General features: G+C 48.1%; 1 protein-coding gene and 1 long non-coding RNA gene across 2 annotated transcripts in view; one reads left to right on the top strand and one right to left on the bottom strand.

The window, feature by feature from the left end:
* LOC133211542 (centrosome-associated protein ALMS1-like) overlaps nucleotides 1–10,289 on the bottom strand; it is a 43,029-nt gene extending 32,740 nt beyond the window's left edge. Inside the window, exons 1-2 of the mRNA XM_061351986.1 lie at nucleotides 10,259–10,289; nucleotides 9,636–9,907 (exon numbers count right to left, since the gene is read on the bottom strand). Of these exons, the coding sequence (XP_061207970.1) occupies nucleotides 9,636–9,907; nucleotides 10,259–10,289 (303 nt within the window). The remainder of the gene's footprint in view (nucleotides 1–9,635; nucleotides 9,908–10,258) is intronic.
* A 619-nt stretch (nucleotides 10,290–10,908) lies between these two features.
* On the top strand, nucleotides 10,909–12,302 carry LOC133211537 (uncharacterized). The gene is made up of 2 exons (XR_009725220.1): nucleotides 10,909–11,131; nucleotides 12,124–12,302. It is a non-coding gene; the product is annotated as an uncharacterized LOC133211537 (long non-coding RNA).
* Nucleotides 12,303–18,693: the final 6,391 nt, after the last annotated feature.

Below are 18,693 nucleotides of genomic sequence, written 5' to 3'. Positions count from 1 at the left end.
CGTTGCCTGCAAGTTGTGAGAGAGCGTCAAAAAGAACAACTACAGCATCACGAGCCAAGGAGATTAAAGCATGAATGAAACATGAATTGAGATAACAGAATGGTTTGCGTTGGAAGGGACCTTAAAGCTCCTCCAGTCCCAACCCCCTGCCACGGGCAGGGACCCCTTCCACTGGAGCAGCTTGCTCCAAGTCCCTGTGTCCAACCTGGCCTTGAACACTGCCAGGGATGGGGCAGCCACAGCTCCTCTGGGCACTCAGCACCCTCACAGGGAAGAGCTTCTGCATAAGAGCTCGTCTTAATCTCCCCTCCGGAAGGTTAAAGCCATTCCCCTTGTCCTGTCTCTACAGACCCCTATCAAAAGGGAGATAGAGAAGCTCTTCCCTGTGAGGGTAGCAAGGTGCTGGCACAGCTTGAGCTACCCAAGTAACAGGAGAACCGTAAGGAAAGATGATCAGCTCCTGAAGTCAACTACTTCCCACACAAGTCAGATTCTCCTGCTACCACCCGAGTCTGGTTTGCGTTTTCACATAACCAATGCCCCAGAAGCAGCAGTGCTTCAGGCCCACGCATTCCTCAGCGGCATCTTCTCCCGCTTCCTCATGGATTTAGCCTTGCTTTTCAAAGGAACCTGCTGCACATTAACCAAACACCAGAAAAGAATCTCTCTCCTTTCCCGAGAGAACCAAACCACTGGGACCTGGTGGGTTTGCAGTGGAAGGAAGCAAACAGCAGCACGTTCCGCTTCATTATTTCATGTTTAATCCTCATAGTAAAGAGCAGTATTAACGAACCAGCATAATGGGAGAAATCTACTACATATTAGGACTGTGTGCCCCATGGTACATAGAGCAGTTGCAAGCAACATGTTAGGGTTTAGTAAATTAGTATAATCATCTCTGAAGGCTTCCATGTAATTAAACTCAAATGAAGAACATTTACCAAGGTTTTTCTTCCTGCGATCCAATACATCAAAGATAGATTTTGCTGCTAAATCCATAATGAAAGGAAAAGACAAAAATAAAGCTGAACAACTACAACCACCCCCACACAACACAGTGCCATTAACTTAAATGGTAGCAAGAGCAATTCCTGTTTGGTATTAACTGATGCTACATTTCACAGAACGAAATAGGAATGCTTCTCAGGTTTGAAACGTGAGTAGCCAGACTCAGCATTCCTTACTGTGTTCTGACCCACGCAGCAATGGAAATATCACAGTAAAAATATCATATAAGGAAAAACAGCACAACAAAAAGGTCTTGTGGTGAGCAACCTGGTCTACTGAAAGGTGTCCCTGCCTGTGGCAGGGGGGTGGAACTGGATGACCCTGGAAGATCCCTTCTAACCCAAACCAGCCTGTGATTTTAACCACAAAGAAAAAGATCTAGAGAGATACAAAACCACAGAATCAACTAGGTCAGTAAAAGCCTTTAAGATCATCAGGTCCAACCATGAAAGTCCCTAATGGGACATAGAATCATAGAACAGTTAGGGTTGGAAAGGACCTTAAGATCATCCAGTTCCAACCCCCCTGCCATGGGCAGGGACACCTCACACTAAACCATGGCACCCAGGGCTCTGTCCAACCTGGACTTGAACACTGCCAGGGATGGAGCATTCACAACTTCCCTGGGCAACCCATTCCAGTGCCTCACCACCCTAACAGTAAAGAACTTCCTCCTTATATCCAATCTAAACTTCCCCTCTTTCAGTTTTAACCCATCAGCCCTTGTCCTGTCACTACAGTCCCTAATGAAGAGTCCCTCCCCAGCATCCCTACAGCCCCCTTCAGATACTGGAAGGTTGCTGTGAGGTCTCCACACAGCCTTCTCTTCTTCAGGCTGAACAGCCCCAATATGGGAAAGAACTCCCTAGATAAGCAGTTCTGAAGGTGTAACCAACTCAAAACATCATATATTTGGGCATGTAGGGACAAGACAACAGCAATGGCTTTAAGCCTGAGAGACTGAGCTGAGCTCTCAGGCAGAAGCTCTTCCCTGTGAGGGTGCTGAGGCGCTGGCACAGGGTGCCCAGAGAAGCTGTGGCTGCCCCATCCCAGGCAGTGTTCAAGGCCAGGTTGGACACAGGGGTTTGGAGCAAGCTGCTCCAGTGGAAGGGGTCCCTGCTCATGGCAGGGAGTTGGAACCGGATGAGTTTTAAGGTTCCTTCCATCACAAACCACTCTGGGATTCTATGAAATACAATAATTTCTTTCAAATACTTCATTTTGTCTCATTTCTCCCTCTCAACAAAGTCAGAGGTTCACAGTTAATCTAGTATAAATCAGTGTTTCTCTTCCCTTATCTAAACACGCAGCTGTCAAAACAGGCAGCAGAGATCAGGACCAACTCTTCACACCTCAGGAAGCACTTGCACCAAATTAAGGTGATCACTAACAATGCAGGTAGATTCCACTCTGATCTTGCCTTTCCTAGATTTCATCTTGCTAACTGCAGGACGTATTTTTCCCCATCTGCCAAGAACAATCCCCATTCTGATACCATTTCCCACAGTATTTGTTACTTCAGCACACCTTTACTGACTTATTCACCAGGTCTCAGCATCTACTAACAAAGTATTTCCATTGATGAATCACGTAACAGGAATGAGCCAGGAAAAATCATCAAAAGCTGCACCTGAAATGCCTTCCAAACATGCTGCCTATTTTCTTAGTTCATCCCAAGATCAAAACCACTTGTGAGCCTGTGATATAATCATACTCCACCCCCTCTTCAGCTACTAGACCCTCTCAAAGATGGCCATAAACCAGGTTTGGAATAAACTGTTTCTAAAAGCCCCGCTGGGTATTTTCATTCTTTATTTCAAGTGGTTTCAAATAGTTTGCTCTAAATTCTTCCACTTCTGAGTTTTTATGTTCTATTCCTAGTGGATAAAGAAGCATACAATAGAAAACCCACAATTAATGAATAATTAAACATTATTTCAGACAAGGATGAATTTGGCTGTATGTACAACTAAATACAGACGCAGAGAAGGCTCCGTCCTACAAATCCCAGGCACATTTGCTGACAACTGGACCCAAAGGATGTCCCACTGAAATCCTCTCCCTGGAGGTTCCTTTAGAGCTGTACAACTCACACTACCCTCTGAAAGGTTCTAGTTTTGCTTTGTCCGTTGGCTTATGTTCAGACATTACTGGATAATGACTTTTTAAAAGCTGTCACAAAACCTAAATGAAGGTTTCCAGGCTGTATCGTGGCTCTTACCCCAGTGTGGGAAGGCTGAGGAAGAAGAAGGAAGCCAAGGTGTGAGCTCACACTCTCACCTGCATGTACTGACAGTGCAGTGTGAGCCTCATGCCACTTGGAGTCAGCAACACTGCAGGGCAACGACTGCCCCAGTGCAGAGAAAGAGCAAAGAATAGGGAGAAACAAGCCCGTCTTTACAGCTAAACCATGGAACCAGCCACCCTGTCCCTGAGGATTAAAGGAACTATTGTGCCAGAACACAGACAGTGTAGGTCACAGTTCTATACCCACCTGCTCGTTTCATGGAGCAGTTATTGGCTTGTAATGAAGGGTTGAGGAAAAGCAAAGTGAATGTTGTGCAAAAAAAAAAAGCATCTCAAAGGCTATATGCAAACTCAGAATTCCCTTCATGCTACATCAATGCGACTGCATCTCACAACAACCCAACAATTTCATGTATCATAGCTTTATAGTCTGTATGAACCCTGCTTCATCACACAATCAACTGTGTGGGATAGGCTGAAATCATTCTAGAAAGGTAATTTTACACAATAATATTTAGGTTTTGGGTTTAGTTGGTTTGTTACACAGTAAAAGCTGAATTTATATTTACACAATAGACACTGACAGTGCAAACATTGCTGTCACACAACTTGGAATCTATCAAAAACAGTAGTTTCCACTGTCAACTTCGTAACACCAATAGATTGAGATGAGCTCTTAGGCAGAAGCTCTTCCCTGTGAGGGTGCTGAGGCGCTGGCACAGGGTGCCCAGAGAAGCTGTGGCTGCCCCATCCCTAGCAGTGCTCAAGGCCAGGTTGGATGCAGGGGCTTGGAGCAAGCTGCTCCAGTGGAAGGGGTCCCTGCCTGTGGCAGGGGTTGGAGCTGGATGAGCTTTAAGGTCCCTTCTTACCCAAACCAGTCTGGGATTACCTTTATGGACCAACCCAAAACAAGTGGAAAATTCATCATTGCTGATTTGCAATGACTCTCCCAGGAATGTAGGGCTTCCACACGGCTGGCAGCACCTCTCTGTTCAGCCATACACCAGCCATGGGCACTGAACACAATCTGAAAGCTGATTACTGTAATACACACTAATGCCCGAATCAGTTTTATTCAGGTAATCAGGGTGTAACTGAAGTTAAGGGAGCTCTGCATGTCACCTAGGCCAACCTTCTCCTCAAAGCAGAGCTAACTTTCAGGCTAGATCAGATTCCCCAGGTCTCATCTTCTCAGCTTCTATTTCCAAGCATGAAGGCTCCACCACCTTTGTGGAGTCCTGGTCCAGCACTTCACCATCCTCTTCATATAAAAGAATTTCCCTGTCTCCAGTCAGAACTTCTCCTTACCGTAACACATCACCAGTGCTGCTTGTTCTGTCACCGTGCATCTCCAAGAGTCTTCCTTTGCCTTCCTGTCCTGGGTTCAGCAGCAGCAGTCATTTTTCTCCTCCTTAGTGGCTGGTGCAGTGCTGTGGTTTTGACTTTCAGCCTGGGAGCAGCGCTGATAACACCGATGGTTTTAGTTGCTGCTCAGTAATGTTCAGTCTGACCAAGGGCTTTGTGAGTCTCATGCTGTGCCAGGGAGGAGGGGAAGCCGGGAGGAAGCAGAGACAGGACACCTGACCCAAACTGACCAAAGGGGTATTCCATACCACAGCATGTCATGGCCAGGATGTAAACTGGGGGCAGTTACCTGGAAGGGCTAGATCACTGCTGGGTCAGGCTGGATATCAGTCAGCAGGTGGTAAGCGGTGGTATCCTCTTCCCTTGTTATTTCCCTTATCATTATTATTACTGGTGGTAGCAGCAGTGGTTTGTGTTATACCCTAGTTACTGGGCTGTTCTTATCTCAACCAGTGGGAGTTACATTCTCTTGATTCTCCTCCCCATCCCTCTGGGAGCTGGCGGGAAGAAGCGGAGGGAGTGAGTGAACAGCTATGTGGATTTTCTGGGTTGCTGACTGGGCTTAAACCACGACGCTTCCCTGAATCCCTCTTCCAGCAGGGAAGCACCATTGCCAGACCCTCACCTTCACCCTCCTCCTTCCTTACAGACAAACCCAACCTCTGCAGCTTCTCACACACCACATGCTCCAGCCTTTCACCACCTTGGTGACCTCCACCAGCCTCAGTCCATGGTTCTGACCTCTTGCTTGTATGAGCAGCCCAGAAGAGGAGAGAAGATCCAGCTGTGGCACAGAGGAGGGAATATTCAGTTCCCTCAACTGCTAATTATGCTTCCATTAATGCAGTCCAATGCACGGCTAGCTTTCATTGCAGAATAGTGCTCTGTCACCCAACATTCAACTTGCTGCCCACAGGCCTTCAGGCTCTTCTCCAAAGGGCCACCAGTCAGTGCTGATGTCCAGGGATGTTTCTTCTCGGTCAAAAAGCCTCTGTATTTTTCATAGCTGAAGCTCATCAGATTCCTCCTGGGTGATTAATCCAGCTTGCCAAGGTCCCTCTGCATGGGAGCACCATCCTCCAGTGTATCATCCACTCCCTTCAATTCACAGACTGAACAGGAGTGCATCCCCCATCCACCTAGGTCACCAGTGGTGATGTGACTCAGCATTAGCCCAAGGACCGACCCCCAGAGGAACACCACCAGTTGGATTTTGAACATCTGACTGGTCGAACTGGGCAGTAGTTCTTCAGGTCCTCTTTCCTGCCCTTCTTGAAAAAAGGCACAACATGAACCTTCCTGCAGTTATTACAAACACCGCCCAGTCATTACAACCTTCCAAAGATGACAGAAAGGGGTCACCAGCCAGCTCAACCACTCCATCACATACACCCCATCCAGCCATATGGATTATGCATGTCCATCTTACCTAAGCAGCCACTTCCAACCACACCAGGCACTCCTCACCCACAAGCTCTTCCACCAGGCATGCAAAGCAAGGAAGAAGATCAAAAAGAAACTACAGGTTTCTCCTATTTCTTGGCAACTCTTTCTGTTAATTCAGAACTAATTAGTTTGGGTTTCATAGAGCAGCTCAGTCAGAGGGGACCTCAAAGATCATCTAGCCCAGTCTCTCCTGAGAAAGGCAGTGTAGATGAAAACCTAATTTCCAGTTACAAGAACATACTAAATTCCCAACGTGTAACCACTGCTACAGCCACCTCAGCAACCTAACAGCTAATAATGAAAACTTCACTTTTGCCCAGGCAACAACCTCTTCTCTCCTTGTTGCAAATAAAGACAAAATTCAGCTTCACATAAGGTAGCTTGGCCTTTTTTTTTTTTTCCATTCCTGGGCAAAAAAAACCAACCCTTAATTGCTTGCTGTCCAAATCCTAACTCCAACAGGAGCATTTAACAGCGTTCCTGAGTGCTTTTATGTAATGAGAAGGTCAGCTACTCCTTTACATTCTCACATCTGGGCCACTGAAAAAGCAGATTTTGAATCATTTTTTGTTAGTTTGTTTTGATCATAGTTCCAAGAGCTGTAATTGCGTTGTGCTGTTCTCTGAACTTTAAGAAAATGCTCATTCCTTTCTCTTTTCCATGCTAAACTAGCACTAAAATGAAAGGTACCTCTGTCAGTTCATACTTTGATGTTTTACTTAGCTTTAAAAAAGAGAAAGGAGATAGAAAAAGTTCTATGAATGATTGACTTCCTGGGATGTAGATGGCAATTTGCAGCATTAAAGAATGAGAACCAAAACCTTGATCCTCCTGGATCTTATTTATAATACTTAATGCTTAGCTAAATGTAGGATCAATAAGTTTGCAGGACTCAAATCATCCTCATAATCAAAAATAACCTGAAAGAGGGAACAGACAAAATATTCTCAGTGATAAAAGGAGAAAGAGCACACACAGTGCAAAGTATCACTGTGCTGGTTACAGAATTTCTTCTCACTCTTGCAGTCTGATGCCCACAAGTTCTATAATGCCTTTAAGTTATCATCAATGGCACTTTGGCAGGAAGATATCTCAGTCTCTCTTGAGTAAGCACAAACTTGAGGTAAGAGTTAAGTAGATGTTTCTTAAGGCAATTTTAAGCATAATTACACAGTCCATGGCCTAGCCGCTGTAACATGTGCCAAAACTACACAGAGGCAATAATACATTACCCAGGTACAGCAGCACAGGTCACATCTTCCCATAGGTGAGCTGGGGCTTGCTGGTTTATGTAGCACTCGTGAAACCACAGTGTTGCATGGCACAAGATACAAACATCATGTTTCAGTATTATTCTCTCTCAATTGAAATTAGAGCTAAAATAGTCTCTTGTGACAGAAGTAGACACTAAAGGTGTAAGAAGAGCCATACTACAACAGGAATAAGACTGTTTGGCCTACTATCTGTCTGCACCTGCATCCCCTTGACCCAGAAGAACAGCAGTACACCAGCAGCTTGGCTGAGCTCCATCGGGTATTCCCAGAGCTGAGCGCTGGTTGTCAGAGCAGCAGTTAACCACAGTGCAAAACACAGACAGGGAAGCAACCAACGGCCACTGTGAAACAGCCAAGCTGACACCTAAAAAGGATCAAAACAACGGGCCTGAGACAGATACCCCATCCTTGTCAGCATTCATGGCCAGGCTGGATGGGGCTTGGAGCAACTGCTCTACTGGAAGGTGCCTGTGCACTGATGACCAGTGTAAGTAGTAAGTAAGGAGCAAGAGGCAAAGTCACCAGTCTGTAACATCATATACAACTTTGAATCATAAAGTGTGAAATTGGCCTGTACATCAGCACTCAAATCAACTTATTTTCCATTTAGACTAGATACAAAATAAACACATTAGTGAAAGAGCCACCCCTTCTATTAACTGGCAAATCAGCCTGCCTGAAAACACATGGTGAAGGTCCTTCAGCAGAAGACTTTCAGAAACTGAACTAAGACTACTCTGAGTTCCCATATTCACACATTCATTATGGCCAGACTTGCCTTTAACACATCATATTGACTCACATGGCTGTTTCCATTCTTTGGTTTAGTTTCTATTATTTTCCCTGTTAAGACTGAAGCCTGTACCAATCCATGGCTCTTCCAGGGAACATAAGTAAAGGCTGATACGGCATCTACTACTGGTTACTATTTGGCTGTTGTGCATCCAAGTTCCTTCAAAGCTCTGGGATGAATGCTTGGAGTGATAATCTCATAACTTCTCATTTTGGGTTCTCCTCTTACACGTTTCCTGAAACAGGACTGTGGAACTGACACCCATAAACATCTCCAGACCCAAGTGTCCAACACCAGCTCTTCAAATACCCTGCACAGATATGCTTCCCAACAGTGTCATAGAATCCCAGACTGGTTTGTGGTGGAAAGCACCCTAAAGATCACCCAGTTCCAACCCCCTGCCACGGGCAGGGACCCCTTCCACTGGAGCAGCTTGCTCCAAGCCCCTGTGTCCAACCTGGCCTTGAACACTGCCAGGGATGGGGCAGCCACAGCTTCTCTGGGCACCCTGTGCCAGCGCCTCAGCACCCTCACAGGGAAGAGCTTCTGCCTAAGAGCTCAGCTCAGTCTCCCCTCGGGCAGGTTCAAGCCATTCCCCTTGGCCTGGCCCTACAGGCCCTTGTCCCAAGCCCCTCTCCAGCTTTCCTGCAGCCCCTTTAGGCACTGGAGCTGCTCTAAGGTCTCCCTTTCAGGAGCCTTCTCTTCTCCAGGCTGACCCAGCCCAGCTCTCTCAGCCTGAGCTTGCACTCAGTTTGCAGGACTGAGAACTTGTGCACCTCTGGAAACCACCATGAGAAAAGCAGCACACTTCAGATGCCAGCACAGTGCAAGACCACAGGGAGAAGCTTCCCACTGCTCTCAGAAGGGACAAAGTCAGGAGGACACTAACTCGACAACGTGGCAGGATGCAGTGGGACACACAGGCTGACCATAGCTGTCCTCTTCCCCATCTCCAGCGCTGAGTGAACACAGCAAAGTGCACAGAGACTGGTATGAGCCTTAGGAGATAAATGGCTCCAATGAGCCACTCCGAGTTCCCACAAGGGTTATAAGCCAAGCCTGCTGCACCCCTGGCTTGCTCTCTAACCCCCTCCAGGGCACAATAAGACACAAAAGAAACAGGCCAGCTACACACCCCTCCTTCCATAAGGGGATGAGGAAGCAGACCGGTTACATCCACCCTTCTCCCAGGGGATAACACAGGGAATGGCGAGGAATCAAGGCGGTCACTTCCCTCCGTCCCTCCAGCAGATAAGAAGAGGGCTCTGGTCGGTTTCATCCCCCTTTTGCGAGGCACAGCAACCCCCATCAACAGCCCCTTCCCGCGGCAGAACCCGGTCGGTTTCCACCACAAGCCGGGTGAAAGCATAAACATGAGTGAACCACCCCACTCCTCCAGGCCGGAGACGGCGTGAGGGGCTCCTCAGCGCTGCCAGCACCCCTCTGACACGTTACCCCCCGAACCCGGACTGCCCCATGCCCTCCTCACATTCAGTACTCACAGGAACCTCCTCCTCTTGGGGCTCCATGGCCGCAACCCGCCCGGCCCGGCTCCCCTCAAGGCGAGCCCGCCCCGCCCCTGCGCGCATGCGCCGCCGCCCTAGCAACGCACTCGTCGTTAGGGACTCGCTGCCGGGTTCCCCTTCCCCGCCCACTTCCCGCGCATGCGCAGTAGAGCCCCGGGCTGCCGTTGGTGGACGGGGCGGGGCTGAGGGAGAGCGAGGCTGCGTTTTGGCGCGCAAAGGAGGGGAGAGTGCCCGGATGTGAGCGGGGCCTGAGGGGAGGGGAATGGGAATGGGGTCGGGAATGGGGTCTCCACACAGAAGCCGGCCTCGGAGCTATCCGCTGGATCAGAGTGATATGGAAGCAGCTGCGCAGTGAGCGGGGATGGATGTGAATAAGGAGGTTTTCAAAGGAACGCGGTGGCTGCGTGCTTTTGCTGTGATACAGTGGTTTTCCCTGCTCCTCTGTGCCAGTGCGCTCATGGAGGGGTGGTACCTGGTGATAGTGAGGTGATTATCGGATCCTAAAATGGTTTGGGTTGGAAAGGACCTGAAGATCATCCAGTTCCAACCTGTGCCAGCACCTCAGCACCCTCAGAGGGAAGAACTTCATTAGATCTCACATGAATCTCTCCCGTTTAAGCCGTAACCCATTACCCAGTGTCCTATCACTGCAGTCCCTGATGAAGAGAAATGATCCTTCTGCAGGATCTTATCTTTGGGTAAAAGGCAGGAGCTCTTCCCTGTGAGGGTGCTGAGGCGCTGGCACAGGGTGCCCAGAGAAGCTGTGGCTGCCCCATCCCTGGCAGTGTTCAAGGCCAGGTTGGACACAGGGGCTTGGAGCAAGCTGCTCCAGTGGAAGGGGTCCCTGCCTGTGGCAGGGGTTGGAGCTGAAGGGGCTTTAAGGTCCCTTCCAACCCAAACCAGTCTGGGATTCTGTAGTGTTGGCATTACCAAGGAATACGATGCAATTCCCAATGGGAAGCCCGTTCACCTTACTCAGACCTCACCACCATGGAGGTGTTCTGTCAGTGCTGCTCTGTCAGGGACTGTTTCCCCAATCGGATTGGCAAAGGACAGGCCCCAGTTTTAGGGATCTGCTCTGCTGCCTGGGCAGGCAGAGCAGCTGAGATGAGCCTCTGAAGGACCCCTTTATGCCTGGGTCTGGACTCCCTGCACTGCTTCCCTTTGGGTGCCATGGAGGAAGGAGGAGCTCTGCTTTTCCCCTGACACAGCCATAATGCCCCCCCCCAAGGCATTCAGTGCTAACACTTTATGTTTCAGCTGGCTGTCAGCAAGGGTGAGGAAGGAATTCCCCTTGAAACCACAGCCATCCAGCTGTATTTGATGTACTTACCTTCCTCTACAGCCCTAAGAGCTGGTGACAGTTGAAGCCGGAGCAGCAGAAGATGCAGCTCGTTGATCTGGCGGGGAACTGACAGTCCTTCCCTATGGCCCAAGAGCTACAGAGCAGTGAGAGGAGTCCCCAGGGTCAGGTACTGCAGCTTCACAACCCATGTTGCGCAGACAGAATGCCATTTAATCATTCATAAAGTTATTGAGCTCCTTCTCAAAAGCAATTAAGCTTCTGTGCGGTTGGCATAAGCAATACATCCAACTGTCCGTGTGGATATAGCTCCAGACTGTCCACAGGAGACAATAAAAAAGGGAGAAGCTGAAGCAGACTGAAAAATAAAGGCTCCTCCATAACATTTTCTGGCTCTGGAGTTATTTATTCCCCTCGTAGCAGTTATCAGCCATGTATCCAACGTAACATCTCCCAAAAGGCAGCGTGCATGTTCATTTTTGTCTGCATTAATTCCACATTGAACGGGGTGTTAATTCCACAGCGGATAAATGGGAATGGTGAAGTATGTCAGGGCAAAACATTCCTTCAAATAATTAAAGCTCTGACAAGAACATGCGGCTTCAGATCCAAACCCATCTCCTGTTACAGATGCAATTAAATGTGTTGGAATTAGACTGATGGTTTATGCACAGCCCCAAAATCACCACCTCATTATTTAGGAGTGAGGCATAAGAAAGCAGCACGTGGGGGGGTGGTGCCTAGGTGATGGGGTGAGGAAGAGGCATGAGAAAGGAAATATCGCTGCAAGAAGCAGAGATTCCATGTTTGCTTTCCTTGGGAAGCACAAGGAATAGCCTGCTTGATTTCACTGCCATTTCTCCCTCATTACAGCAGGATTGAGCCCGTAGCACTAATAACAATCCCAAATGTCATCTGTGACATTAGGCTTTCTCAGCTGCAAGTGACTGAAGGGCCTCTCTTGTCACACAATACAGGAATTCTGTCATTCCCTTTATTTTTAGAAGAGCAATTCACAGGCAGCGAGGGGAGGAGGAAGGGTTTTCGGAGTGTTTATCACTTACACATCACACAGGAAGCTGTTCACAGTCTTTATTAATTTGCTAACAATATCCAGAGACTTACTCAGTCTGAGATGCAGTATGTGAAAATGCTTCCCAGGGAAATGTCACTCGGCATAAGAACCAGAGAGGAATGCTAATAAAAGGCCATCCCTGTGGAAGATGCTCAGAGAGATCCAGACCTGACCAGCCCTGCCGGGTTCTGCAAACCCCAAAGCCCTGTTCAGCACATGGCCTTTCAAAGGTGAAATGTGATTAAAGGTGAAATATAAAGGATTACACTATAGCAATTGAATGTGCTAATTCATAGAATCCCAGCCTGGTTTGTGTTGGAAGGGACCTTAAAGCTCCTCCAGCTCCAAGCCCTGCCACGGGCAGGGACCCCTTCCACTGGAGCAGCTTGCTCCAAGCCCCTGTGTCCAACCTGGCCTTGAACACTGCCAGGGATGGGGCAGCCACAGCTTCTCTGGGCACCCTGTGCCAGCGCCTCAGCACCCTCACAGGGAAGAGCTTCTGCCTGAGCTCACTCAGTCTCCCCTCGGGCAGGTTCAAGCCATTCCCCTTGGCCTGTCCCTACAGGCCCTTGTCCCAAGCCCCTCTCCAGCTTTCCTGCAGCCCCTTTAGGCACTGGAGCTGCTCTAAGGTCTCCCCTTCAGGAGCCTTCTCTTCTCCAGGCTGCCCCAGCCCAGCTCTCTCAGCCTGGCTCCAGAGCAGAGCTGCTCCAGCCCTCGCAGCATCTCCATGGCCTCCTCTGGCCTCGCTCCAACAGCTCCACGTCCCTCTTGTGCTGCTGCCCCAGAGCTGGATCAGGACTGCAGGGGGGGTCTCCCCGGAGCACAGCACAAGGAGAGGATCCCTTCCCTTGAAGTATCTCAAGAACCTGATGGAGCTGGCTCCTCTCTGCCTTTTCCTGGCTTGTGAGTGAGAAGTTTATGTGGATTAGTGGGAGAGACCGATGTGATCTCTGTATCTAGACTTGGTTAAAAAATATGAGTCAAAAAAAGCAAGTAAGGGAAGCTAAAGTGTGTCAGTGAGTAGAAGGGTGGACAGCCCAGGGAAAGAACATGCTCATATACAAGAAGCCTGATTAGGTGATTCAATTAGTGAAAGGACAGTGGGAGTGCTCCATTGAAAGGAGGCTGAAATGTGTATGTATTAGTGTAAGCAAAGGAGTTCAGCCTGCAGGTGCAGGACATGAAACCAGGTATTAGGATGATGATAATAACGAGGTAGAGCTCATGATAGAGCTTATGATAGAACACAGGCACCAAAGAGTCAGTGCTGCTCAGGGAACATGGAAATGAATGTGTGAACCGGGAGGCTGTGCTTCATGCTGTGGTTTGTTCAGCTGGAGAAATAGGAACTGGAAAGGGTGGAACAGAAGCAGTGTAGGTCAATATGACGTGTAGGAAAGCTGGGAAAAGGTTTTTCTCCTTGGTGTCTGCAGTAGCACTAGCAATCTGCCATTATCTGCCTTGTCTCTAAACTGGAGAGACATGGATTTGATGGATGGACCACTCAGTGGAAAAGGAATTGTCTGTATGGTCACACTCAAAGAGTTGAGGGTGAATGGCTCAATGTCCAAGTGGAGACCAGTGACGAGTGGTGTTCCTCAGGGGTCAGTGTTAGGACTGATCATGTTCAGCATCTGTGTTGGTGACATGGACATAGGGATTGATGCACCCTCAGTGAGTTTGCCAATGACACTGAGCTGTGTGGTGACATTGACAAGCTGGATGGAAGGGATGGGATCCAGAGGGACCTGGACAGGCTGGAGAGGTGGTACCATGTGAACCTGATGGAGTACAACAAGGTCAAGTGCAATGTCCTGCCCCTGGGTCAGGACAATCCCATGCATAAACACAGCCTGAGGGTGATGGGATGGAGCAGCCCTGAAGAGAAGGATTTCGGGGTCCTTCCATTCTATAGAATGACCAAATGTCGGGGGGGTCCAGGCCATTCTCTGATTCTATGATAATTGCTCAAATACTGTCAGAGAAAGAAGGCTTTATTAGCTGATTCTGTCTGAATCAGATTGAGGGATGAATAGAATCTGGGCTTAGCTGACATTTCCAATCTCAGAAGAGCGGATCAGGATTAAACCAAGAACACTGTTTAATGAGATAAAATGAGCTGAGGAACTTGGCCCAGCATCACTCTGCCAGCCTCAGGTACCTAACTGGATATTTAAGGTGGGACAAAGGTTGACGCACAGTCCCTTATTGAGGTGCACGATCAGAGTGGTTTGGGTTGGAAGGGACCTTAAAGCTCCTCCAGCTCCAACCCCTGCCACAGGCAGGGACCCCTTCCCCTGGAGCAGCTTGCTCCAAGCCCCTGTGTCCAACCTGGCCTTGAACACTGCCAGGGATGGGGCAGCCACAGCTTCTCTGGGCACCCTGTGCCAGCGCCTCAGCACCCTCACAGGGAAGAAGTAATTCAGCATGCAAAAGACCTACTCTTTGAGGGTACATGGTTGCTTCCAGGGACCCCAGAAGGTACCTAGGATATCTCTACATCTAAGTTAGGAATTCTGATAAGATACCCCAAATTAGATGAAATAGACTCAATTTTGAGAGACTGAACATGAAGAAAGTTTGGAATTTCTCTCTGGCAATAGTGTGTAAGTTGTTTAAAGTCTTATTTCATATACAGGGAGAAAACCCCTGTGTGGAAAGGCTCTGGACCTGCGTGAAAAAGACCCTTAAGGAAAGTACTGGGAATAAACAAGGACCCTCAGAGAAACGATCAAGAGGACTCATCACCAAAGAAAGCTTCATCTTAGGTGTCAGAAAGCTTAGGATGCGGTTAGGAGTGTGAAAGGGTAAGCTGGGATGATAAAAAGAACCCCAAAGCCTTTTTCCCCAAAGAGTGGGTAGTGCTGACCCTGGGATTTCAAGCATGGGGAGAACATTTGTGTCCTCCTTTCTCCAATGACCCAAAGTTGGCTGATTTCACTGCTGCAAAATGTGCTGGTTATTGACATGCCAGGCAGACAGTGCAGCTCCTGTAAGTATCACAGTCACAGCTTCAAGACCTGTGTCTTGACTCACATCTTATGCAATCCTTCTCCTCACCAGGAAGCAAGAGAGAACCTATTAAATCTGCCCACACAGCGTCTCTAAAGTGGTAGGAAATTGTGATGGATGCATGGAGCCCTTCCCCAGGTTTCAGGCAAATCAGGGCAAAGTTCCTTTGGAAAAGTGTACAACTAATTATAGATTTTCCAGCTGGGATAATGTGTGGAGATGTAAATCTTTTAATGAAATCAGAGGTTTATGACTGAACATGCATTTCTGGTAGGAGTTGGTAGGGAGTAGCCTTTGCGTTGGTAAATCAGCTGCCTGAATAAACTCTTTGTCAAGCTAAAACGTTACGTTCTTTTGAGTTATGTGCTAAGTTTAAACAAGAAAATAAAGTGAATTTAATGGGGATGAAAAATGACAAATGGGCTGGGATCTGGAGTCTTTACCCACAGGTCCGGAATAGCTCCCGCAGTACACTCCCTGCCTGTGCCAAGCCATCAGTGCGCTTCTGCTCCGACACAGGAACCATTTGTGCTCCAGCATCCATTCAGACCTTGCTTTCTGTGCTGCAAGGGGCAGCCAGAAACATACTCATCTCTGCTAAGTGTGCTGATGGCTTCTTGGCACTTTGGCCCTGATTGTGCCAGGCCTACTTAGTTCTTCAGACTGACCTCCCCATAAGATCTGCAGTAGCATCTGAGGCTGTGTCTGTGGAAGACGAGACATGTTTTATGTTCAAAACATTGAGGAGTCTATTTAAGTGTTCAGTCTGTCTTTTTCTGTAGCAGTCTCCTTAATCCACCCACCACACCAGTGCCCTTATGCCTTGGCACACCTGAATTACAGACCGAGTGAAGTTCAGCTGATAGAGGACTTAAACCTGAGTTAAAATCTCTACACAGAGGTTTCTACATGTGGACTGTGTGTTGAAACCCCTCTACAATTGGTAGCAATGCAGGATTGGATCCAGCTGCCTAAAAATAACACCTAGTTCAGTCCAAGGTACTACTACATCTGCATGGAGCTGCTGGGGGGACATCCTTCACCCTTCTGCAGTAGCAGCTTGCAGTGATTCCTGAAGCACTCAACTGCCACAATGTGGGTGTCTACTCTAGGGTCAGTTGAATTAATCCTACACTTCACTGAGCTCAACTCTTGTTAGTTAGCCACAGACACCAAGTGCCACCTAAGATGTTATAGAGTGCCCAAGACATCCATGCAGAGCTCTTAAATCCGAAACCAGACCTATGGGAGACCTGTGCCCTTATGGATATGGAGATGTGATACTGCTGGGCATCTCAAGTGGCACTCCATGCCTTATGCTTGGGCAGCAGAATTGATCCTCAGATTTTAGCTGACTGTAAAGGGACCTTAGAAACCTTGCTCAGGTGCAGATGTTCACATGTTCACATGCTTCTGTTTCAGGAGCTCCAACCTTGTGCCTGCAGCACAGTCAACTTTCACGCTCTCAAGAGGAGCCACACACTGAGTACTCTTGAAACATTAACCATAAACCCACAGTCAGTTTTTCCATGGTGTCTGGATTACCACTGGATCTGTCTGATCTCCACTCTTCCATCATTTCTACCCTTGTTTCTTCTGCCCTTCATTCCCACTGTAAGGCTACCCAGTCTTAGCTCATCCCTGGTCCCGTGTCCAGATTGTAGTGTTTAGGGTGGATTGGCAGCACAGCAGTTATCAAAGGTTATATTCCTACAGTACAGGCTTCTAATCTGAACTTGTGTGTGTGAGCTCCCTTTCTAATCTGTGGGGAAAAATCATACTCTTTTAAGGCATGAGTCAGCAGATCTGTTTTAGATCTCTATTTTAGGAGGAGATGAAGCATGCCCTCAAAGTTTCTGTTCTTCTGTGTTGACTTTAACAGAACCCATGTTCAAATGGAGATATCTGTGCTATGAAAAGTCTATCTTTGGTCTGATGAATCGCAATGATGAAGAGCAAGGATGACTTCATCCTTTGTATATTCATTCTTTTGGGTGAATTCACTCAATCTCGAGTTCTACCTGGCTAATGCACTGTTAAGTCTCTTGCATTGTTCACTCTCTGAGGTTCCCTTTCTTCTTTGCTCTGCTTCTCTCCAAGGACAGGATCTTGCCTAATACCCCCAAGACTTATAGAAGATGTATGTTGTGATCTGGACCTACCTCCATGCTTCCCTGCCCTCCATCTGCCTTTCATTGTTCTCCTCTGTGGTCACCAGTGTAGGGGCTTCTTGATTATCCCCACACTTGCTTCTCAAGCTGTCTCCTTTGCACTCACTTTTATCCCATCTCCCACTCTGTCCTTACACCCTCATTCCTTCCTGCTAACTTCCCCTCTCAGTACAATCGTGCCTTAGGCTCTATCATCTCCAAACCCATTCCTTCAAATCCCAATCAGCTCCATTGTGAAACCCACCCACCACCTCCATCCCTGCTCCTCCTTGCCTTCTCTGTCCACCTCTAAGCTCAATGATCACACTGAGCAACTGCTGCCACAGATTCATTAGAGAACAGTTAAGGGCTGGAAGGGACTTTGCAGATCCAATTAGATCAGTTTGCTCAGGACTTGTCCAGGGAAGTTCTGAATATCTCCAGGGATGGACATACCAAACCTATATTGAATTCTTGCAGTGTCCATCCCTGTCAGTACCCAAGAAATGCTCATTCCAGAATCCTTTATGACTTCTTTAAAGTTAAATTGCAAAACCAACACATCATAGAATCATAGAATAGTTTGGGTTGGAAAGGACCTTAAGATCATCCAGTTCCAACCCCCCTGCCATGGGCAGGGACACCTCACACTAAACCATGGCACCCAAGGCTCTGTCCAACCTGGCCTTGAACACTGCCAGGGATGGAGCATTCACAGCCTCCCTGGGCAACCCATTCCAGTGCCTCACCACCCTCACAGGAAAGAACTTTTTCCATATATCCAATCTAAACTTCCCCTGTTTCAGTTTGAACCCATTACCCCTTGTCCTGTCACTACAGTCCCTAATGAAGAGTCCCTCCCCAGCATCCCTATAGGCCCCCTTCAGATACTGGAAGCTGCTCTGAGGTCTCCACACAGAATTCTCTTCTCCAGGCTGAACAACCCCAACTTTCTCAGCCTATCTTCATACAGGAGGTGCTCCAGTCCCTGATCACCCTCATGGCCTCCTCTGGACTTGTTCCAACAAGGAATGTTCCAATCATCCTCACCTTCCCTGCCCTGTCAATCAATTCCAGAATTTACACTGCTCTTCTTGGAGTCTTGTCCTTCTCTGGCATCTTCCTATTTCTCCACAAGCTCCTTCAATATGGACTTGGGAGAATATATCTGTTCTTGCTCCCAGGCCCTGCAGGTCTCACGGGGCTCTATAGTCTTTGTGCTGTATGGTCTCCTAATCACATCTGCTTTGGGACAATCTCACAGACACAAACCCAGGTACTGCCCCTGTGATAGCAACCCACAGATCCAGCCCCTTAGCCCACCTGCTCTCCTCCATCTGGAGCAGAAACCCAGCCTGTGTTTGGTATCCTTTTACCATGGGTGTCAGTTCAAGCTCTGAATGCCCTTCTCTGCCTTTATTAGCAGACCATCACTCAGACCTGTCCTTTGGGTCCCACCTTTGACTTGGGTTTTCCTCTTAGTCCCTTCATTCA

Source organism: Neopsephotus bourkii, unplaced genomic scaffold (genome assembly GCF_033783945.1).
Source record: "Neopsephotus bourkii isolate Nb327-2 ecotype Australia unplaced genomic scaffold, CSIRO-AGI_Nbou_v1 NB_616, whole genome shotgun sequence".
Taxonomy (NCBI): Eukaryota; Metazoa; Chordata; class Aves; order Psittaciformes; family Psittacidae; genus Neopsephotus; species Neopsephotus bourkii.
The sequence above is the reverse complement of the archived record's forward strand: the minus strand, read 5'-3'. Positions and strand labels throughout refer to the sequence as shown.